General features: G+C 32.2%; 3 protein-coding genes across 6 annotated transcripts; 1 reads left to right on the top strand and 2 right to left on the bottom strand.

Annotated features, from left to right (window-relative positions):
* Positions 1-985: 985 nt before the first annotated feature.
* LOC102577968 (alpha-amylase 3, chloroplastic) lies at positions 986-7,993 on the bottom strand. The gene is made up of 13 exons (XM_006483166.4): positions 7,510-7,993; positions 7,293-7,423; positions 7,149-7,203; positions 6,954-7,067; positions 6,703-6,823; positions 6,125-6,480; positions 4,678-5,324; positions 4,119-4,308; positions 3,644-3,750; positions 3,089-3,338; positions 2,424-2,546; positions 1,901-2,068; positions 986-1,594 (listed from the first exon to the last, which is right to left on the bottom strand). Exons 1-13 carry the CDS (start codon positions 7,789-7,791, stop codon positions 1,436-1,438), a joined length of 2,703 nt encoding a protein of 900 aa, XP_006483229.1. The 5' UTR covers positions 7,792-7,993; the 3' UTR covers positions 986-1,435.
* Positions 7,994-9,813: 1,820 nt separating this feature from the next.
* Positions 9,814-13,523, top strand: LOC102611592 (mitochondrial outer membrane protein porin of 36 kDa). Its single transcript, XM_006483167.4, has 6 exons — positions 9,814-9,982; positions 10,115-10,182; positions 10,323-10,433; positions 11,183-11,269; positions 11,446-11,654; positions 12,896-13,523. The coding sequence occupies exons 1-6, from the start codon at positions 9,934-9,936 to the stop codon at positions 13,200-13,202; spliced, it is 831 nt and encodes a 276-aa protein (XP_006483230.1). The 5' UTR covers positions 9,814-9,933; the 3' UTR covers positions 13,203-13,523.
* Positions 13,524-14,612: 1,089 nt separating this feature from the next.
* LOC102611896 (hypersensitive-induced response protein 2) lies at positions 14,613-19,211 on the bottom strand. 4 transcript variants are annotated; one of them, XM_006483168.3, is made up of 6 exons: positions 19,064-19,211; positions 17,180-17,381; positions 16,684-16,804; positions 15,872-15,963; positions 15,671-15,767; positions 14,613-15,244 (listed from the first exon to the last, which is right to left on the bottom strand). In XM_006483168.3, exons 2-6 carry the CDS (start codon positions 17,366-17,368, stop codon positions 14,886-14,888), a joined length of 858 nt encoding a protein of 285 aa, XP_006483231.1. In that variant the 5' UTR covers positions 17,369-17,381; positions 19,064-19,211; the 3' UTR covers positions 14,613-14,885. The 4 variants fall into 4 exon arrangements, with proteins under 4 accessions (XP_006483231.1, XP_024956631.1, XP_006483233.1 ...); XM_025100863.2 differs by having other exon boundaries at positions 17,180-17,377; positions 19,064-19,184; XM_006483170.3 differs by lacking the exon at positions 19,064-19,211 and adding an exon at positions 18,799-18,904.
* Positions 19,212-23,090: the final 3,879 nt, after the last annotated feature.

Below are 23,090 nucleotides of genomic sequence, written 5' to 3'. Positions count from 1 at the left end.
GTTTAAATGATTGACCTGTGGAGAATTGTTAAATATACAAGTTTAAAGTTTAAATAAAATTGGTTATTAATAATTAATTTTATTTTTAAAATTATAATTTATTTACAATTTTTTTAGGTGTAAGATGTCTTTTTTGAAAATTGGTTATTGATAAAAATTTAAATAGAGGAATTGGGTAATGAGGGTATATTTATAATTTTTTTTATAATATCTAATTTGTCTATTTATAATTTTATTAACAATATATAGATAAATTGGATAATCTAATAATTTTTTTTTATATGCTAGAAGGGTATAATGATAAAATTATAATAAATTAAAATATAAATGTCTTTTTTAAAACGTTAGGGAGATTTTTATCCCTATGCCTAAACGTTGGGGGTGTATTTGTCATTTTCCCTAAAATAAATAAATAATCATGGTTCTGCGTTGTGCCACTTGATGCCCTGCCTGGTGTAGCAAGTCTCCGAGTCTCAGCTTAACAGCTTTCGCTAGATGGACAAAAAGACAAAAGAATAAAATGGATTATGCTCTCTGATATCAGAGTATATGTAAATACAAAACCAAATTGGCTTTTATCTAGAAGGATTTTTGTTCTCTGGGATAAGAGATATAAACACGAACCTAACAATAGTCCCACGTGTGCACACGTCGACATATAATTTGTGCCGTCGACATTATCTGGCTTTAGCTTTTACTTGGGATTCTTCATCAAATTAGAGTTCAAATTTGACGCTCATTGATGGGTAACTTGTCGTGCTCCAATTGACTTGCAGTTGAGAATTATTTAATCAGTTGATAAAGTGTGAGTTTGCGTGCCCTCAACGATTCTTCCTATGGGATCATACATAACTTAAAATATTCAATCAAAGTATTTACATATATGCAACAATAAATATAATATTAATAATAATATGTTATGATGACACCGGTAAAATGCACAAATCCTGCTGAACGGATGCTCTTGACTTGCAACATCAAATGATTTAAACATAAAGGCAAAGAGATAGAATTCTTCTCATATTCCAAATCATATATTTTTTACAAAGTTCTATAACAACAATGAAACGTATAATTCCACTCTGGGTGTTCTTTTAAATATAAACCAGCTTCCACCAGCTAGTCGTAAAATCCAAGTACTGTAAATGACTTGTAAACAGGCTTGAGCACTATCTGTGGCTGCAGCAATACTCAATTTCCAAAGCTGCATTGCCCTTAATCAAGTCGCTCTTAACCCTTCTATAAATGACATGTAAAATAATGTTGGTATATGGTACACTAACTTCTATTTCAGGTTTGGAGCACACCACCTTCAAGGAAAACTAAACTATCCCCTTCTGGTATTCGCCAGATTGCTCTAGAAATACAAGCTACTTCACAGTGAATACTTATCTAATCAATTTTACGAGATTAACAATACTGCTGTGATTATATATTAAGCTGCTTCCCAGACCTTGTAATCTCTCCCCTCCGTTACAAAACACCAATTTTGGGACCCACTTGGAGGTTCATAATGACCTGGTCCAAGCTTCATTGCAACTTTTTCATCGATGATGGCTGCATATACATCTCTCTCTGCCTTCACAATTTCAACCTGAAATGTGGAAATAAGAGTCAGATGTCTCGACACAACAACGTTTTAAATTTTAATTACCATCTACTTGAGTTTACCAACTTGCCAATATTGAACAGCTATCCCTTAGCTTATTGAAGGGAAGCATAAACAGTAATAGTTTTATAGAAAGAATAAGGTTAAAGAAAATGCATATTCTGGTCTAATTGTGCACTTGTGTACAGTTGGCCTGTATTATGTGCTATTAAAAAGTTGAATGATAACCAATTATTTTACCTTCCACACGACCTAATGCTAAATGTATTTAGTCAACATCCTGATACTTACTCTACTACGGCAGTGGATTTTATTCCTTTTTCTCACAGAGAGAAGAGCTTCAATCTCCTGTCGATAATGAGAAAAGATATGATCATAGAACACTGATGGTGTTCCTGGATGAGTTAGGATGTAAGCATATCCTTGCATTTCCCTTCCACCTGGAAATCTCCAATGACCCTTCAGGAAGGGAGTAACATAAAAAGCATACTGTTAGATGACAAAACCACAATATTAAAATGTTGAGTCATAACAGAATCTTTCTTTTCAATGCTGAACCTCTAGCCTCTGATGATTACAAAAATTCTCTTACATGAGGGGAACATTTTAGACAACTAGTGATTCATAGTAATGCTTCCACATGTTGGTGGAGATTGAGAGATGTCTTCAGTATTAAAGTGGTGAGAACAGAAGTTAAATTTATTTATTTTTTAAAAAAAGAAAAGAAAAACACATGAGAAAATGTTCTCAAATAAAAGCACACATATCGGTAAGTAAAATCTTGAGAAATGGTAGAACATAATGAACTTCGAACCTGAGTAGAACCAGTGTCATGATTCTCTATAAAGGTAACAGCACGAGATGGCCACCATCCAACAACCCCAGGGGGCTTTCCCTTCTCATCTGATAATCGCCAGTATTCACATCTATCCAGGGCCTACAAGGCATAAGAAATTTTATCAGTATAATGTCCTCTAACCTGCAGCTAAAAAGAAAGTAATACGTTCCAGGAAGGGCAGTTCAGAAAAAGTGTCAAGCCTCTTAGTTCAGACAATAGTTCAGACAATGCCACTTTGACAGACAGAGCTTCCCAAATATCACAAGTACCAGAATGACTAGCTGAACTAATTATTCATTTGAAACAATTAAGCAGAGTTGACATTCCAGCCATATGTATGAGCCGGTAAAATGGCCGAGAAGGTTCTTAGTTTGTAAGTGAAGGCAGAGGCTTCATAAGAAGCTCAGGCAAGTAGGTCCTTAAGAGTCATTCAACCGAACGTTATATGTTACTGTTTCATAACCAATTAGTACTGTAGGAAAAACTGTGAAGTGAAGTACATGCACTTCACTTACTACAATAGTCAACAAGAAGACTTTAGAAATGGAAAAATAAAACTGACTAATTAACTTCTCAATTTGTAAGACATGGAATTGTGTAGTATCCTCGGTAGTCTAAACATGCAATATAGAAATGCTTACCGAATGAAGAATCCCTTTAGTGGTGACATCAAAAGCACCAGCAGTGCCACTGGCGGCATTGATCCAGTCAATAATTCTCTGCCGATGTGCATCTTGATTGTGATCCATTTCGCCATATGTATAACTGAGGGAATCCCAGTACTCTCCTACAGCAAAGTAAGGTTCAGTTGCTTCCAAATAGTCCTTGACATAACCACCCCAGAATCCTCTTACAAAATCAAGTCTCCATCCATCGTACCCAATTTCGTTTCTGCAGATCAAATAGCTTTACAATTAAACCTCTGATGTTTACTTTCATACACAAACAGAGAATCAATCAAATAGGAAGCAAAGCTCCGCCCATAATAGGATTGATATCATAAAATGTAGAGGTAAAACAAATGTATAAAATATCCATGACACAATCATGCGATGCAGCTATATTCAGCTCCACATCCTCAACAGCAAGTAAAAGAACAGAGGCAGCACAGATTCACACAAAAAAGGGGAAAAAAACATTTCCGGGAATAAGCAGTTTCGAAGACGAGGAAATTAGAGTTTGATGTAAGTACAAACCTCAGCCAGCATAACCATTCTTTGATATCCTTCCTAACAAAATCTTGTGAATGGTCTATGTTTGGAGCAGCATGAAAATTATCTCCACTACTTTTGTTACCCCGGCCCTGTATTAAAGAGAGAACATATATTATCTTCCCTTGAGCTTAAATACCTCTTAGATCCATAAGGTAAATCATGGATGCTTAATTCAGGAAGAAGGCATTCCTAAGAGATTTTAGGTAGTTTATTTTTTGCTTAAATCAATCAAAAGTGAACAGATAAGTCCAATGCAAAACCTGAGTGATTCCAAGAGCAGCAACAGTAGAATTTTTTATAATATAATGTATGCATGCTAATGTACATTTATGTGATGCTGATAGGTATGATATCTTCTAAAACTACTTAATTCTGACAATAGGAAATTTATGTTGATTTTCATCCTTCGAAGAATGCATAATTTTCAAATTTGACAAAGCACAAAATACTTAAATACCTGAAAATGTGGATCATCTGCAACAACTGCACGATCATCCCAATTCAAACGACCACCAAAAATATTCCAGACACCATTTTGATTCTGATAGTGTGCACAGCGGTGATTCAAGACAACATCTCCCAGAATTTTCATGCCAACGTCATGAAATTTGTTCACAACATCCTTCAGCTCATCAATATTTCCATATCTGGTATACAAACACATCAAAATCATACATAATAGAAAATTCTCAATAAGATGATATTACCTACCATCTTTTATATGACGAAGTAGAATTTTTTTTTTTTTGGTTGGGGGCGGGGGGTGGTGGGGGCAATGAAAATAGACAGAAATTATGGAAGATCCAACACCATTTATAAACAAAGAAACAAAACAGTTTAACGGTTGATTTTGTGTCAATCATGTAATTTCTTTATGGCTGGACGAGTAGGTTTAGTTCCAACAATGAATGGGCATAGGCAAGCTACTAGTATTAAATTATGCAATTTGCCCATTTTTCTCAAGAAAGAATGTTGATCATATACATTATTCTACAAATTCCAAGATTAATACATACCTGGAACTTAAATTATATAAATCCCTGGGCATGTACCCTTCAGGAGACACAGATTCTGTAGGCGGTGGTAACCAAATCACCGAGAATCCAAGTGAAGACAATTCTGTGGCTTTTTCTTTGAGCTCCATGTACCATCTTCCAGATTTATGTGATTCCCAATTAAAACCTTGGCACAATATTTCAAATCCTGTGCCTGTTCCAGGAGATATCTTAGCAGGAGGTTTTGATTCCTCAAGTTCGACAGCAGCTTCCTCAAAGAAAGTTGGAGCAGAAGTTCTGAAGATACTGTAGGCTTCTGCAGCCAGTTTTTCAATTTCGAGAAGAATGCTTTTTTGTGCTTCTTTACTTTTGGTCTTCCGACTTATATCAGAGGAAAAGTCACTCACCAAATTTCTTATCTCCTTGATGATTCCAGCAGTGTATGCAGTCTGAGAAACTTCTTGGGTTGCTTCTTCAGCTTTTCCAGGTATTAGCATTTCTTGTACAGATTCAGCAGGCAAGCAACTTGAACTTGTGAGTGGAATGTAGAAATCATTTTCCATACATTTCAACCAAGTATTTTCATTCAGCTTGAGAACAAAAAGAAATCCAGCAAATTCTTCATCTACGGTGAACAATCTCGAACATCCCTTTCCACCCTCTTTCGGCTGAAAACAAGGCATCCCAGTAACAGAAAAATAGATAAGCCCAAAAGTTAAGGTGAACAACATGTTATGAGGATATGTAATTGAATCTACATTTAAAAGCCTGTTCATTAAATGTGGGCACGCACAAGGAAATATGAATTTCACAGATCCTTTCAATAAGATCAAGATTCTGAATTAATAATTATTCAACAATATACATGTAGATACACGAAGCCCCACAATAAGCATATGTTCAAACACAACTAGCTTCAAATTTGTTACGTGAAATCATTGCACGCATTCCCTACAACAAGATAAGCACCTGCATTCATCTCAAGAATAGGAACCATATAGAAAATACAACACAGTCTATACTACACCATTTTCAAAAAACAATTATTTGAAACCATCTAAACAACGTTATCCAATCGTGAATTAGAAAACATAATCTAACACTCCTTAAGTTAATAAATCCTGGTCCTTTATTTAATATGTCGTAACTATTTTAGAAATTGTCATTGGCAAGATTTATTCTGTTTTCCAATTATGAAACATAACTCAACTGCAAAGGCTACAAAAACTAATTTTTAACAGTCAAAGATTCTATAACATAAAAGCAGAGAGAGAAAAAAAAAAGGCAGGATACATTGATAACCATTTTAAACAGTATTTTTTGCAATAAAAAACGAAAATCATTATTGTTATATTAAAAAAATCAAGATAAATTATTACCAGTAAGAACTGGAATAGGGTAGATTCAATAAGAACTCTGCATTACTTTTACTAAAACTCATAGCAAGAGAATATAATTCAATACTAACCTGTAATAGAGTTCGCAAAGCCTTATTCTTAAAGACAATTGTTTCAGGCGGGTATGGTTCAGCTGGAATTTCCCAATTTTTAGAGTCGTCTCTGCAAACCCCCCAGTGAACAACAACATCTCCAGTGAGATCAGTTTCCAAATTCAGAAGCGTCTTAGCTGTCTCAGGGCACTTCCTAACAGAAACGCTCACTGTGTTCTCAATAATGATTTCCTTTACAATAGGCAGTTCTTCATAAAACCCTTCCAGATGCTTATTTTCTTGTTTGAGCTCACAGGATTCGCTGCTGCTATCTTGAATTCCTGATTGTGATGTGTCTGCCTTGAGAATCATCTTAGATAGCTGGCCCAGAGCTCCTAGATTAAAGGATCAAGCAACAAAATAAGTCAGAGAACGCGACAACGTAAAAGCTAACAGGCAGAGTAGAATATTGGCAAACACGTCCAAAAAAGAAATTATTAGGAGGTTAAAAAACAAGTAATTGACATTGAAAATAATGTTTCAAAAAGAACAGATCCATAGAATCAAACATAAAAGTAATGTAAACAGAATCCTATAATCGTAGTGATTTCCACAACCTGGCCATAATCCAAAGGTACTTTTAGTACCAATAACATTGCCGTCATGTTGAAGGTAATCCACAAGAGGCACCTTAAAATCTCTTCCCCTGTGTTGATACCAAGCTCCAGTTTCTTCGTCCTGCACTACCACAGACACACATACACAGTCCCCCAGAAAAGAAACCATAAGATCAGCAAAAAAAATATCTTTACATAATCGCAGTAATCTAATCACATCTAAAACATTTAAAGAAAAAAAAAAAGGTGACCTTCAAAACAAAATTTATAGCGGCAATATCACTTCTAGTATCAAAATCAATCTTCACTTGATCAAAGACATCTCCTTCAGCTAATTTCTTCAATGGCGTCTCAATTGCATAATCCTAATGAAAATAAAATTAACAAGATAAGATAAGATAACATGAAAACTACCGTGATATAAATACCCAAAAGGTAATTACTACCTTAATAGAAACAGAACCAGGAGGTCTCATCTTCTTTGGAGGTTGATCCCACTCGCTGCCAAAATAAAATTAGAAATTAAAAAAAAAAAAGAATAAAAAAAGAAAGAGAAAAAGATTAAAAAAGAAGAAAAAAAAGAATCTAACCTGCCATTATCACCAACAAAAGAAACACCCCAATGAAGAATCCATTTGCCTGGAATATCACATCCCACACTTAACTGCCAATTCTTTTCATCTTTTCCTTTCTGTAGTCTCACAAATATCTTTCCCTCCACCTATCCACAACCAAAACAAACACACACACGCACATTTAAAATAACGATATATTGACGAGACGATAGGAGATACGGATATAACAAACCGCGTGAGTTCGCTTGAGCGGAAATGTCTCTTTGAAGAAAACGTCACCGGGTCGAACAGGAGTGGTATCCGTAGAAGTAGCCGGGGAGGTGGAGGTGGAGGTGGAGCTACTCGCTGTGATTTTTTGAAGCTTCTTGAAGCTGCAGAATCTTCTTGCATTCGGAGCTGACTTTATAGAGTAATTTATATAATTTGGTTTCAATAATATCTTTGTTCTGTCACGAAAATTCAGATTCGCTCTCCGGTAGCTGGGGAGGAGCGGCCTTATTGTAACGGTTGACATGGCCTTGGCTTTGATGATCGATCTGAATTTGATCGGAATGATGAAGCGAGCTTGGAGGTTAGATGATAAACAATACCAAAATGATGATCCAACTCTATAAATATGTATGATCTTTTATTTTCCGGAATCCGGAAATATATAAGAATTCATTTACTACCCATTGATTTGATTTTATTTTATTTTTCCTCTTTTTGGAATTTGGACCTTTTGTCCCTTTTTTTTTTATTTTAATTAGTTCAATTTTCGTTTCCCGAAATTACAGTCGCCTCACATGACTGGATTTGATATTATTTATAAAATATAAAAAAAAAATCATTAAATTGTTTATTTTTACAATGTGTATGTCTGAAAATTATATGTATTAAGAAGAAAAAAAAAAAAGAGGAAATAATAAAAAGTAGATAATTGATTTTGTCCACAAATGTGTACTTTTCTGGACCTTTTTCGATTTTCCTAATCGAAACTGTGTAAATACTTATCGGTTGCATGGACGGCGCGGAATCGGATCGTCATCTTCCCATGCATATATCACAAGAATCAACGTTTGTCTAACCGAGATTATTTATTATTAAAAGTTACAAAAACAGTGGACCAAAAAAAAAAAAATTTCTTATCTGCTTAAGCTTTCTTTGTTTAATTAATTAATTAATTAATGCTTGATTCATTCGCATTTACCAAGACCACGTTAACATCTACTCGTACAAAATGTTCATTAGTTCATTACTTTTTACACCATGCTTTTTCTTTTTCGGCAATTGTTTTGTCCACGTGTTGAAGTAATTCTGCATGCATTTCATTTTATATGTATGCATTTCAATTTTAAAACATACTTTAAAGTAGATAATTGATAAAAAAAAAAAAAAAGCCAAATAAATAAATAAATAAAGTCAAAACAGCTCACTCACAGAGTCATCAGTTTTAATTTATCTTCGAAAGGATGGACGGATGGTAGCATTTGCTCCTCTCCAGTCGAAAAATGTCTCTTTACTCCATGGGTTCAACGCTTAGAACATTGACCCCGCAAATACACTTTTAACTAATTGCCGCAAAATTTTATGTGCGCACTCAACTTGTACTTATCTATGGACCTCTTGCCATTGCTTTACGGCTTTGGCTGATGGGTTGCTTGTGATATTAGGATTTTGATAGCGATCTTTGAGTTGTTCTCATTATTTTAAAAATAAAAGATTTTTCATTTTAGTTTATTTGTATTCTTTAAATTTTTTTATGATATGATTTATCGTACTTTTCTTCAAAAAAAAAAACCTTAAATATATTTTAGAAATTAAAAAAAAAATTTAAAAATTTAAAATTATTAAAGTAAACCATTAGTTAACTTCCACGAGTTTATTATTGAGATCGAAAGTTCAAGTCTCTTTATATGTATTATGGATGTAATTATTCTTTTAGTTTATAAACTCATGCTATATATATATATATATATATATATATATATAACTTATTTTAAATTTTATAAAATATATTATGCAAAATTGGGCGGAAACTATGCCATGAGGAAATTCTTAATACAAAAGAGGACAAAAATAAATTATCACTAAGTTTTGTAGCTTTTAACATAAATTTCCAATCCCATTTCTTAGATATTAATAGTGCTGCAATATGAAAAATATTTCGCAATTCTTCCAATCTCATTTCTTAAATTAAAAAAAAAAAAGCATTTTTTTCATTTTCCATAAACTTTTAAAATGATTAAACCATGTTAAAAATATGCCCCCCAACTCCAAACTGCCTTTCTTCTTTTTTGATTTTTTTGTTTAAGCGACGAATCGTGTAAACACGACAAGTTGCCACTTGCCACTTAGAGCAAAGGAAGAAAAGAACACGTCATCACGTAACCGAATAGTCGAACACGAACTCGAATATGCCCAAATACCCTTTGTCCCGGTCCTTCTCATGGGCACAACAACCCCATCTTACTTATATATATGATATATCAACGGCTCTGATTCATTACTTGTACCCCACACCAAATCCAACGCTCCAAAAAAAAAAAACGACACCTCTCGATAAGCGAACAACCAAACAAGTAAGCATAGGGTTTTGATTTCATAATCTTCCTCCAGCTGAAATAATCAAAACTGATATTTCTCAGCGTTTCCTTTCCATTTTCTCTGGAGAATCATGGTGAAAGGCCCCGGGCTCTACTCTGAAATCGGCAAGAAAGCCCGAGGTAACCCATTATAATATCAATTTAATTTTTTATTAACAATAAAATCATTTCCTTTTCATTTACTCCATCGTTTTGCTTTATTGAAGTTTTTAAATTTTTATTTTCTTATCTATTCGTTCTCGATTTTTGTAGATCTTCTCTACAAGGACTACCAGAGCGACCACAAGTTCACTGTCACTACTTACACGTCAGCTGGAGTCGTGAGTTCTTATTTTTGTTTCAATTATATAATTTTGGAGGAAAGAATAAAAAAAATCTAATGAGTATTTTTATAGTTAAAATGAGGTTGTTGTTATTATCTTTTTTAATGATAAATGCTTTGCTCGTAATGCACTTGCAGGCGATAACTTCGAGTGGTGTTAAGAAAGGTGAGCTTTTTTTGGCTGATGTCAGCACTCAGTTGAAGAACAAGAACATCACTACTGATGTTAAAGTTGATACTAACTCTAATGTAAGTCTTTGCCTGTTGTTTGTTTCATAATCGTGCCCTGTCTTTAACCGTGAGCTATGTTTTAATTTTGTGTTGTCTCAGCTGCATGTTACATTTTGTACCAGTTTTTCAAACCAGCACTTATTTGCCAAAATTGGAATGATTTAGTGTAAGAAGTGTTATCGATCAAAATATGTGTGTGTGCACGCGCTAGAATTAGGCTCAGGTTGTGGTTGTTGTCTGGCGGCTGTGCTGCCAAAGCAAGTTGCCGAAGTGTATGGTAAACACTTAATCGCCTGGTTTTGAAGCGCGGGCAATGAATTATTATCTAATTTTCTAAGTTAGACATATTAACTATTCAATATAACTTTGAAATGAAATCTACCAAACTAAAAAGTCATGTTTACCAGTACCTATCAACTTTCACTTTGCAGTTAGGGTTTCCATTCCATGAGCCATCACCACCAGAATACCAAAAGAAGGCCTAATTTGGTGAGAGAGAAATGAGTTGAATGATTAGGTTTGGTTATATTCTCTATGGTGTTGAGGTTCTTTGATATTGAGTGATGGAACCTTGTATAAGTTTAACTGGAAGCAGTGCTCCCATGTGGATGGATTTATGCTTGGTTCTTTCCCTCATTTCTGAAAGATGATTTTCCTCCTTGCATTTTGTGCGTATGTAAAATAATATCCTTGTTTTCCACAAGCAATTGTGTTTCATTCCTAATCATATGATATCTTTTTCTTTTCTTCCCATTGATGATGTGTAGCTTTTTACAACCATCACTGTCGATGAGCCTGCTCCTGGACTCAAGTCAATCTTTAGCTTTATCGTTCCTGATCAGAGATCTGGCAAGGTAAGAGGCTAATTAAGTCCATGTTCCTCCTGATGTCCTTTGACATTCTGTTTTGAGGTACGACTGGTGTGGAAGTACATGCAGTGTTTTGATTGTGTGCATTTATTTGCTCTGTCACTACGGCATGGTTGTTCATTGTCAGCTTATGATCTCATTTGTGGTGAATGTGGTGACAGGTGGAACTCCAATATCAGCATGAATATGCTGGAATAAGCACTGGCATTGGATTCACTGCAAATCCCATTGTTAACTTTTCTGGTGTGGTTGGAAACAATTCTGTTGCTCTTGGGACTGATCTCTCATTTGATACTGCCACTGGCAACTTCACCAAGTGCAATGCGGGGCTGAGCTATACACATATTGACCTCATTGCTTCCCTGACATTGTGAGTTGTTTTCTCTTTAAAAAGCAGATCCTTTTTTCCTAGATCATATTGTCATCAAATACAAGAATTAATTGGCCGAAGATGGATATTTTAACAACTTTTTGTACTCTAATCAATTTGGTGGATTGCGTTACACTTTGTTGCATTGCATTATAACATTGTTGTTATGCTAGCTTATGTTTGGCTGCAATCTCTGGTTGCATTGCACTGAATTACAAAGGTAGCTAAAATAATGATAGGTGTATTAAAAAAATTCCATAGGGGTAGGATTTAGGCTTGTATTGCATTAATATATTGATCATATTTTAAATATAATTATTTAAGTTTTGTTATTTAATAAATTATAATAAATTTAAATTTTAAAATATTAATTTATATTTATATTTAAATAAAAAAATTTAATTAAATAATAATGTAAGATAGTAATATACCTAAATATTTAATAAATAAATGATAATGCATTATTTCACGTCCATTACATAAAATATTTTAATTATTTTATTTTAAATACTAAAAAATATAAATTTTATTTAATTATTTATTATTTACAAAAATATTGAATTAAACAATTATATTTGACAGTAATAAATAAAAATTTTATTATATTCTTTTATAATATTATATAATTATGTAGTATTATATTTTGACAATATTATATTAAATTATATTGTATTATAATATACGATTTTACTTTATTATAATAACTAATATGTAGAAATAAACTATATAATAGTATAATATTATTAATAATAATATAACATAATATTGTATTATTTTATTATTTAATCATAGTATATTATAAAAAATAATATAAAAAATAATTATTTAATACTTTGTTTCAAAAATTAATAATAAAACCTTAAAATACTAGTAAATTTTAATAATATTACTTTAATTTTTACATTAATATAAAATTAATATTATTTTTATTTAATACAGTCCATCCTACGCTAAACATTGTATTGCATTACAACTTATGCGACGTAGTGTTGTGCCCTAATGGAATACAGTTAATATGGTGTTGCCTATCGCGGCCCGAAATATTTGGTTAGGATCAGACATTGATTGGATCATTTTTGTTTGTAGCATTTTTTGAAGTTTTAGTGGAATGGTTGTAATAGGCAAAACAGGTTATAGTTATCTTTAGAGTGTAAAATGTATAATTTTTTGTCCTTTAATTTCTGGAAAGTTTTGCTGTACTGTTTCTCTGTTTTTGATGATTTGTTTTTTATTGAGTATAGGAATGACAAAGGTGACACCCTTAATGCTTCCTACTACCACATTGTAAGCCCACTGACCAATACCGCTGTTGGGGCGGAGCTGACCCATAGCTTTTCAAGCAACGAGAACACTCTGACAATCGGAACTCAGCATGCTCTTGATCCTTTGACCTCGGTGAAGGCCCGTGTGAACAACTATGGCAGGGCAAGTGCTCTTATCCAGCACGAGTGGCGTCCCAAATCTCTATTTACTATCTCAGGAGAGGTAGACACCAGGGCCATTGAAAAGAGTGCTAAAATTGGGCTGGCGTTAGCTCTCAAGCCATAGGCTAAGCAATTAATCTTGGCGTCGGGGGAAGGAGAGAAACAATGTTTTTGAGTGGTGGAGTACAATAATTGTTACGAAAAATGATGTGAAACCTATATTCTTTCTTTTTTTTTCCCCTTTCCTAAAACTTGTGATTTCACCGTGGGGTGCTTTTGGGTTTCACGAATGTTGTGGCTGCGGGTTGTAAAAATAATTCTGGCTGATGTCCTAAATCAACATTGGCTGTTTCTTCTTTAGATTTCCGTCCATTCATCCCCAACAAGGGCATACTTGTTTTCAGCGATATAATAATTTAAATGTGGAGATCTTTATTTTGTCTTTCATCTTTGAGCAGAGGAAGCTTCTTTTCCTATATCTTAAGGACTGCTTTATGTCTAATCAGGATTATTAGTCACCCGTTTACACAAGACCACCTAAAAGAGCTGCATGAAGATCAGAATGTTTTGTTGGAGAGCAAGTTCTCTCAACCTTTCATCTGTCTGGATCTGATCCAAGGGTGAATTGTATTTCAACAATAAAAAAATGGATGGGATTATCAGAACACACTAATATTCTTCTTGTTCTCAATTAAAAAATAAATTTTTATTAAAAATTTTGGAAATCTCAAAATTACATATTCTTCTTATTTTTACATTTTATAAACTAAATACTTAAGTTCACTCTCTTTTAAATTCTTTTTTTAAATACTTTTTACCTATAAATTTTTTTCTTGGTATTTATTAATTTTTATATTTGTTAAAAATTAATTTTTTAATACTTATTAACTTTCATGATTGACAAAAATTTATTGATGTTCAATTTTAAATAATGAATTTTGTTCATTTTTAGTTTGTGATATCAATTTTTTGTAGCTAAAAGACTATATATGAATAAACTAATGAAAATATAAAATTGAAATGAGAAAGAAAAAAAAGTGTCAACTAATGAGAAAAAAAATGTTAATTAAATTATTAAAAATTATTTAAATAATAAAATTTTTAATTAGAAAGAGTGTGGTAAAAAAATTAATAGGTTCAAATAACCCTACTCCAAAAAAGTTCTCACTTTTTTCCCCCATTTTTGATAATTCTGCCCCCTTCCCTTTGCTGAAAAATGCTTGAATGATGTTTCATCTTTCATTCATCTGGGCCTCTGCCAAACTAGCTCTAAACTGAGAAATTTTCAAAATTTTCTTGTAATATGCTTCAAAGAAGCCCATTCTTGTTAAAACATAAGCAAAGTAGCATGAAAGCATGCTACAGCAAACTACCGGCAAACCAATGTTACATCAGTTTATACAAACACGCAGTTGTTTATCGCTGTAGAATTAGTGTATTTACATAGATTTCCTCTTACCATTATTATGAGTGTTATCAATCATTCAAATCTAAATAAATAAATACACGCATCGAAATCAGAATTGACACAATATTCACCAATCATACAGCACACTTCAAGTTTCACATTTGCATGCACGATCAAAGTATATTACGTTATCTACCACTCTTTATCTACCATTATTTACCATTCTTTATTTACCTGATGACAGAAACTTCTTTCCCATAATATGCTAGATGGTACTACAGGCAATTACGAAACTTCTTCACAACTTCAAGCTAAATAAAAACATATCCAAACTGGAAGATTAGCCCCCGCTCCATGTGGGATGAAACAGAGTTTTGACTTTGAGGTGGCACAAACTCACTACATGGTAGCATTGGCCTGAAGGAGACCTTCCCTGATCTGCGACGCAATGTCTTTGACAGCACCAGGTCCATGGGGGATGAACACAGAGTTAGTCTTTGAGGAGGCACCAATTTCCTTCATGGTATCAAAATACTGGGTGACCAGAACCATGTCCATGACATCCTTTGAAGATGTTCCAGGTACATTCTCAGAGAAGGCTAGCACGCTATCCCTCAGGCCATCAACAATGGCCTGACGCTGACGTGCAATACCAAGGCCTGCCAAATACTTTGATTCTGCTTCTCCTTCAGCACGCTTGATCTGCAATATTTTCTCTGCTTCCGCTTTCTCATTTGCAGCCAGCCTCAATCTGGCCGCTGTTATCATGATTAAAGAATTACAACATTCATTCCAAACTTCTTGTTATAAAAACATAATTCAAAGGTATTGCACAGGTTATGGTTAAACATGCTAAGTTGAACACCATTTCTTATTTGGGACATTTTCCATATGTAACAAACAGATATTGTTCAGCCCAAGTTAGTTTAGCGGGTAAGATCTCTTGGAGTAGTACAAGAGGGCCTTGGACAAGTAAGGGTAATGCCTAAAATGTCGACCGCTCAGCCATGAGAACAATAAAGGCTAACATGTAAACTGAGAACAGTTTAACCTCTTGATAGACTACTGTAATATCTATAGTGAAAGAGCCAACACAATCTAGATGACAGATGTCAAATAGATAGATGGATACATAGTGAGATGAGAGAAATATACTATAATTCCAAAAGATGCGCACATCATACCTGCATTGATCTCATTCATTGCTCTCTTCACATGTTCATCTGGTTCAATATCTACGATGAGAGTCTGAACTATCTCATAACCATAATGAGACATGGCCTATAAATACATTCCAAATTTAAAAAAAATATATATATATATATATATTTTGAGATTATGAGACTTGGTAAATCCTAAACAATATAAAGAATAACAGGAAGTACCTTTTCGAGTTCCTCTTCCACAGCTTTGGCTATGTCGTTCTTCTGCTCAAAGGTTGCATCCAGGTCCAGCTTTGGTACACTTGCCCTAATAACTAAACCCAAACATGAGGTTGTTAATATCTCCTGCAAACTCTGATGAAATAAGGCAGAATAAAATTTCCTCCAAGGTGTAATGAAAGCTGTCAGAGATAAGATCAAATCAAGTGTAGTAGCAACTCAAAGTATGACCTCAACCTTCGACATGTCAAGGAAAATAAGTGAAATTCTTATCCTATTGCATTTTATGCTTGTAGCAACATTGTGCTTTATAGAAACTTATAGGAAGTCGTACCGTGTCTAAGCATCCACCTATCCATCATTATCTCAGAACACAAGTCCAAAGAAGAACAAAGGGTCTACTATCCTACAAGCATTTTTTAGTTTCTAACATATTTGAAGTCCTGGAATCCAAGGCACCATATTATGAGAAACACAAGAACTATGAAATATTCATGTTTTTAAGTCTACCTGTAAACCTAGTAAAATTTTAAATTTCTAGCATACTAAACCAATTTTATCCAAACCTGTAAGTCTGCAACATTCCAATTATTTGAACGTGGACCAAGCAAAACAACATAATATTTGAGAAGAAGAATAAACTGCTCAAGAAAATTGTAAATGAACTCCATGAAGGAAACTGTAGAGAATACAAAAGAACACAAGAATCTGAACCATATTGCAAAGTTTCAGGAAACAACTAAAGACAGCTAAGATGGATACCCAGCTGTACAGCATGTGAAGAGTTGGTTCCAAACCACATTATGCATACATACCATCAAAGACATACGCTTGGATCTGCGATCTAGTATTGCTGAGCTTATAAAAGGCATCTGAAGCCTTCTCTGCCAAGGCTCGGTATTGAACGGAAGCAACCACATTAACAAACACATTGTCCTGAAGAAATACAGTATATCAGATTATGATGACAGTTGAACCATGAAGCATGCGTGTCTCAATACTAATGATAAATAGTATAACAGACAAATGAATATATAGGCTCTAACAGCAGCAATTAAGTGGGTGTACTGCAAATTTGAACTTTGAATGTTGTAAAATCAAGCCAAAACTCTCTCTCTTTCAGTACAAAGAAATTAAAGTTGCATATGCTATCATCTTTATAGTAGATGGTTCTCATGTGATAGTGTACCCCTTCCATACCTCCAGCTAAATAGAATAATCTAGAAAGTGCTCATAATGAAGTTGGAAAATAACACAATCAAAAATTAAACTTATATCATCGATCAGGCAACGGTTAATTATGCAACAAACCTTGGTTTTTGTTTCACATCGAACATCCAACTGCTGAACACGTAATGAGAGTTGACCTGCTACTTGGCTCCCCAAACACCAAGGCAAACAGTGACAGCCAGGTTCAAGCACCTCATCAAACTTCCCAAAGGTTTCCCTGATGGCCACAGTTGACTGATCCACCTGAATACAACCTAAAGCTTGTCCCATTTTCTGATTATACCTAATTCAGAACAGCTACGAAAATCAATGATAATCTATTGACCAATTAAAGGAAGCAAAAGCAATAGAAATTCAACGAATTGGCCCATGTAAGAACTAGAATAGAGGGCCTTCTTGAAAAAGCTGTCACTATCTGTCAAATGCATCCAGAACATCACAAATCCAGTTAAACACAAACTATCGTATGTCAGAATAGCATTGAGATGGTATAATGGAAACTTGAAAGCTGTGAATTATATCTGTAACCTATTAAGCAGTCAAACAAAAACGTAAAAAGCAACATTAGAACAAAAACACACATAATTTTTGTCCTAAATTTTATGACCATGAAATCAAATTCATGTGATCATGCAATTTCCTTACCAAGCATTTCTTTCTCTTTCAGACATTGAAACAAAGGCTTGTCTATCATAAAACAATCTAAAGCTTTATAGCCAAAGCAATACTAAATAAAATTCACTACGTACTAGAAATAAATAAAAAAAGAGGGGCTAACAGACAGAAATTGACACAGTTCTTCACAGCAGATTGGAAAAAGCAGCTTCAAAGCAAGCTTCTCTATACGAGATGTCTGTAAATGGAATATTACAAGAAGTGATTAAACCGGTCCCTGTATAAAATCTCAATTACATCAGAGAGGCTATCCCAAATAATACCTACCTCCTATCAACTACCCATGTAATAGCCTAGCAATATAGTTGGCTTTAAAATTGTTTCTTCTTCTACAAGAAAATTCGCTGAAAATTTCAAAACCATTGACCTAATCTAATGGCATGGCAGAGCATGAATTTAACAACTTGCAAAAGAGACCCAATTATATAGCACCTACAGCTCATTAGAAGAATCATCAACCAAACCACGACAATTTCTAGATTTCATCCGAAAGGTACCAACTGGCCGGATATACAAACAAAAATTGACTCTTTAAAAAAAATAAAGAGTAATAAATATAAAAGAAATAATTTATTTCATTCTATTGGGTGCTAGACACAAGAGAATTCAAACCATGCTTTAACTAATCAAGTCAGTAGATAAGATAAGATAAATAAATGAGCATTTTTTTTTTTAATACAAATAAACGAGCACTAAAAAGAAGTGAAAAACCACTTTTCAACACTGAACAGTTGGCAGTGGAAATGTTCTAAATACAAAGTCCTATTTCCTATTAAAAAATGCAGCACAGAAGTTAATAAATTCACGCAGCTCATATCATACTAATTATTTATTTAAATTCCAAACATATTATATGATTATTTATATCTAAAACAAAATTAAGAAAATTATATCACAGATCAAAGGGACAAATTAACAAGGCATCAATGTAAACTGGATTAGCAACGAAAATAACCTATTTAATTATAAGTGAAATCGGAATTAAGCAAGCATCAAAGCTTCAATAAAAACAGCGTATGATTTACAAGACAGCATCAGAAAGCGATCTCGATGCCACAATCTAAAATCCGCAAAGCCGAAATTCAACTCCGAACTCGTCTTCTAAAAACTCCAATTCATTCATGCAGTACCTAATTTTTTACTCTCGTTTCATACAGAATCATAACAGCATTAAATTACCAAAAATACGAAATTAGAGATAAATAAACGTAGAAACCGCAGAAACTGTGTAATTTATTTAATGTTAACAGTTTCGTAAAACAAAATGACGAAAGAAATATCTTCGCTTACCTAAAGCTTTTAACTAAACAAATTTTGCGAAAGTGACGAGGGAAAGATGAGAGATTAATTTTAAAATACACATAATATATGAATTATGAAAGAGTGAGAAGGAATATGTGCGTGCGTATTGAATATTTATAACTGTGGGTACCCGCGTTAAATTGGAAACTAATAGTGGAGAGGGGAGTATTTTCCACGAAATTGAGCCAGCCGAGAAATTGCGAGGAGATGAGACAAACTTCGTGTTCTTATCGGATTGCGTGTCACTTTCCAATCTTAAAACAAATATCTTTTCGCTGCTATCTATCCTAATACAAAGTTTTTTTTTTTTTTTGGAGAAGTAATGCAAAGTTATTTATTTTATCATTTTAATTTATTATTGCAGTGGGTAGTAGTATGTTGTTTTATTCCTTAAATTGGTTAATTACGTTATTGCAGGCGCATTTATCCTTTTTTTTTTTTACTTTTTCCTGTTTTCGAAGGAAATAAATTTGACAGGTACACTTTTATATTTTTCAATAAAAAACTTTACTTTAAAAAGAAATAAAATCAGGAAAAAAAAATCTTACATAACAATAACATGATGCCAATGAGAATAGGACAAGGTGGATATGGTTGATTTAGAGCGTGTGTGGTCCATTATGCGGAGAGACTTTTTCTTCGAAGTGGCGGATCCAATGATTTAAGAGAAGGAAAAATGCTTGGTAAAGAGAAGTACAAGAGAAAGATGAAAAAAATAAAGAAGAAACTGATAGAGAGAGAGTGAGTGGGTAGAGAGAAAGGATATAATTTTTTTGTCTTTCGCTCGTACTTCTCTACACTTAGCACTACTCAAGAGAGTAAATAGTTTGACAATTTTGAATTTTCAATTATACATACAATTGTCTATGATCTTGTTTGGAATTGAGGTACTGTATCTTTTAAGATACAGTTGCAGTAAAAAAAATTATAACTATTAAATAAAAGTTAATAATATATAAAAATAAATAAATTTTAAACTATAATTTTTATAAAATTATTAAAGATATAATAAATTTTTCATTATTCAAATAAAAAATCATATTAACATATCTTACAACCTACAGCAGCTAGTATTACCAAACACTTTAGTGTCCAACCTCAATTCCAAACGTATCATATAGCTGCTTTTTAAATAAAGAAACTTAGATCAAACCTCAATGGTCTCTTAGAATTCCTATGAGCGAAGATGCTAACCTCTAAAAACACCCTTACAAATTTCAAATTAAAAAGTAAGTAAAACTTTCCAAAAACTCTCTTTTGAATAGTTTTCTTTTTCTTTATTTTGTTGTTATATTATTAAAATTTTTCTTCTTTCACAACAACTTAACTCTAAATTTTATTTTATTTTTTTAAGAAATCTATAATCCAACTTGAGTGTACCAGGACTAGCATTAAAAATAATTCAAAATGTCTCACAACGCATTTCTAAATTTTAGGTTATTATTCTTTTCATACTTTAAGTGAAAGGTTTAATTGTATTTTTAAAGATTGGATAGTTAATTTTCCATAATACAAATATAAGTATTAACTTTGAGATTTGATCTCTAACCACTAATCAACTTGACTATTTCAACATCAATATGTAATCCATTAGGTAATGCGGGAAAAGAAAAAATTAACTATTCTATTTATTACTAGTGAGACATGTCTGTCTATGAATCGATGATCAATAAATTTTACTCTTCAAGTTCAATCAAATTTAATTATAGTTCAAGGAGGTTTATTTCTAATGTATTTTCTTTTCTTATCTGTAACTCTATTATAGTGTTTTTATTTTTATTTTTTCTGTTTTCAAAAATAAATATTATAATTTCTTTATTATTTTATTCTTGCCAATTATGTTTATGGTAGAGTTGTTCAATCAAAGGGCCCACTTTTGGGTCACCTTAGCCCCCCACCCCCATGCATAGGGCAGTACTAGTGGAGAAAGGAAGTCCATTGACTTATTGACTTCAACAAATATATTTACCTTGTTCTATTAGTTGCTTGTAATATACAAGTCTTCGAGTACTCTCATACGAGTACTTACTGTAAATACAAATACAACGCGGCAATAAATGTATTCTCTCATTTGCATCTCATGCCTAGCTGTGTTTTTTTTTCAAATTTTATGTGATCTTATCACATGTGTCATAATCTAGATGTTTTTTTAAGTATAAAAAACTCTATTTTTATTTGGTAATGATAATATAATTGGCTGAAACTTTCCCAATCTCATCAAACTCTTGTCCTTCTTCTTGTTAGGTTTCGTTCTTTTCCTTTGCTTTAAAAAAAAAAAAAATTCTCGGCAGATAATTCCTTTATTCTTCTTCTTTCAATCCCATGAACATTAGGCATATGACAATTACAAAACCTTGATTTATTTAGAGAAAATGAGAGCTAAAAATTCTCATAATAACAGAAAAGAGAGAGAGAGAGAGAGAGAGATAAGAAAATAGAAAACTAAATCAAGTTTCATATGAATTTAATATCCTCATGAATTGGTTCCAAAAATTGAAGCAAAAAAATTATTTATATATCCATAGGTTGTTTTTATTTCTTTTATATCCATCATTACTGATGAAACTTTGAGTAGAAAAATACAATTTTCACCCTTACGATCTGATGTAATAACTCGTTTCATTCTTATTATTTAAATAATAGCTAATTTCATCATTACTTTTTAAATAATAGTTCAAAACATCGTTTCATTAGTTTATTATTAGTACGCTGTATAATTCATTAAAGACAAAATAGGAATTTCAAAATGAACTTTCAAACACTACTAAAAAAAATGTATTTTATATAAATTTAAATTTTAAGAATAACTTAATAAATAAATAATAATAGTCAAAAAATTAAATTTGTCCTTAAATTTATATGCAAAATATATTTTGAGGACAAAAAAATAAATTTCACATTCCCTAACATGATTTTCTTTTTATTCTTTAATTTGTCCTTAAATTTAATATAGTAAAAATAAATAAATAGTACTATTATTCTATCAAAGGCCAACACATGCTCCTTCATTTACTAAAAAAAAAAATACACATTAAAGACAAAAAAACACATATTTAAAAATGCTACAAAATAAAACACACTATATTAAAGCGTTTTTTTTTTATCTTTTAACTTATCTTTAACCTTATTACTACTACAACTATTACTATTGTTATTATTAAAAAAAATTAGTTGACTTCATTAAAAAAATTAAATAAACACAAGTGTTATTTTTGCTTCATTAAATTATCTTTAAATTTTAAATTTATATAGAAATTCAAATGTTATTTAATTGTTCTTGAGATTTTACTTTAAAATGATTTGCATTTATTTAACTAAAAATCTCATTTTGCTCTTAACGAATTATAGAGTAAATTAATTATAAAATAACATAAATGTATTTTGGGCTATTGTTTAAAAATAAAGATAAAATTGACTATTTTTTAAAAGTTACGATGAAATTGACTATTGTATTAAAATCTAGGAGTAAAAATAGGGTTTTTTTTCCTACTTTGAGCTTGAATAACTTTATTGTGAATTTGTGAAAACGAGTGAGAAAGGGAAAAGAAAGAAAGAAAAACACGTTTTAGAGGAAAGCGACATGGATGAAAAACAAATTGGGGAAAAAAAGTCAATCAATCAAATTTGAGCCATTGAAAACAAGTATAGCACGTCATAAGATCCCAATAAATTTTGCAAAAACTCAATTAAACATGGAATTCAAATATATATAGATAGATAGATAGATAGATAGTTTTCTAATCGGGACACGTGACTTTAATAAAATCATGAATAAGTTAAAAGATAAAATAAATATAAATTTTAATACACTATATTTTGTAATGTAATATATTAAAATTTAATTTTTTTTAATCTTTTAACTAATAAAATCAGATATCTCTAATTGAAAAATCATTAAAAAAGATAAGAGATTTGAGCTCGTAGTTTGCTCGTGATTGCAAGTATATAAATTCAGACTTAAAATAAATATATCTTAATAATATGTATTTAAAAAAAAAAAAATCTAATGTTCCTC

This window comes from Citrus sinensis, chromosome 4, assembly GCF_022201045.2.
Source record: "Citrus sinensis cultivar Valencia sweet orange chromosome 4, DVS_A1.0, whole genome shotgun sequence".
Lineage (NCBI taxonomy): Eukaryota > Viridiplantae > Streptophyta > Magnoliopsida > Sapindales > Rutaceae > Citrus > Citrus sinensis.
This window is presented reverse-complemented; position numbering and strand designations above follow the sequence as displayed.

What these genes read in the sequence shown, in the direction of transcription:
- LOC102611896 (XM_006483168.3), bottom strand. Translation starts at nt 17,368, where the DNA reads ATGGGACAAGCTTTAGGTTGTATTCAGGTGGATCAGTCAACTGTGGCC. An exon ending in GATGTGAAACAAAAACCAAG is followed by an intron (nt 16,805 to 17,179) that starts GTTTGTTGCATA and finishes GTATTTCTTCAG; the next exon opens with GACAATGTGTTTGTTAATGT. An exon ending in AATGAATGAGATCAATGCAG is followed by an intron (nt 15,245 to 15,670) that starts GTATGATGTGCG and finishes TCATGATAACAG; the next exon opens with CGGCCAGATTGAGGCTGGCT.
- LOC102577968 (XM_006483166.4), bottom strand. Translation starts at nt 7,791, where the DNA reads ATGTCAACCGTTACAATAAGGCCGCTCCTCCCCAGCTACCGGAGAGCG. An exon ending in CGCTCAAGCGAACTCACGCG is followed by an intron (nt 7,424 to 7,509) that starts GTTTGTTATATC and finishes GGTTGTGGATAG; the next exon opens with GTGGAGGGAAAGATATTTGT. An exon ending in CTAAAGGGATTCTTCATTCG is followed by an intron (nt 2,547 to 3,088) that starts GTAAGCATTTCT and finishes TATGCCTTGTAG; the next exon opens with GCCCTGGATAGATGTGAATA.
- LOC102611592 (XM_006483167.4), top strand. Translation starts at nt 9,934, where the DNA reads ATGGTGAAAGGCCCCGGGCTCTACTCTGAAATCGGCAAGAAAGCCCGA. An exon ending in AATCGGCAAGAAAGCCCGAG is followed by an intron (nt 9,983 to 10,114) that starts GTAACCCATTAT and finishes CGATTTTTGTAG; the next exon opens with ATCTTCTCTACAAGGACTAC. An exon ending in CTCATTGCTTCCCTGACATT is followed by an intron (nt 11,655 to 12,895) that starts GTGAGTTGTTTT and finishes TATTGAGTATAG; the next exon opens with GAATGACAAAGGTGACACCC.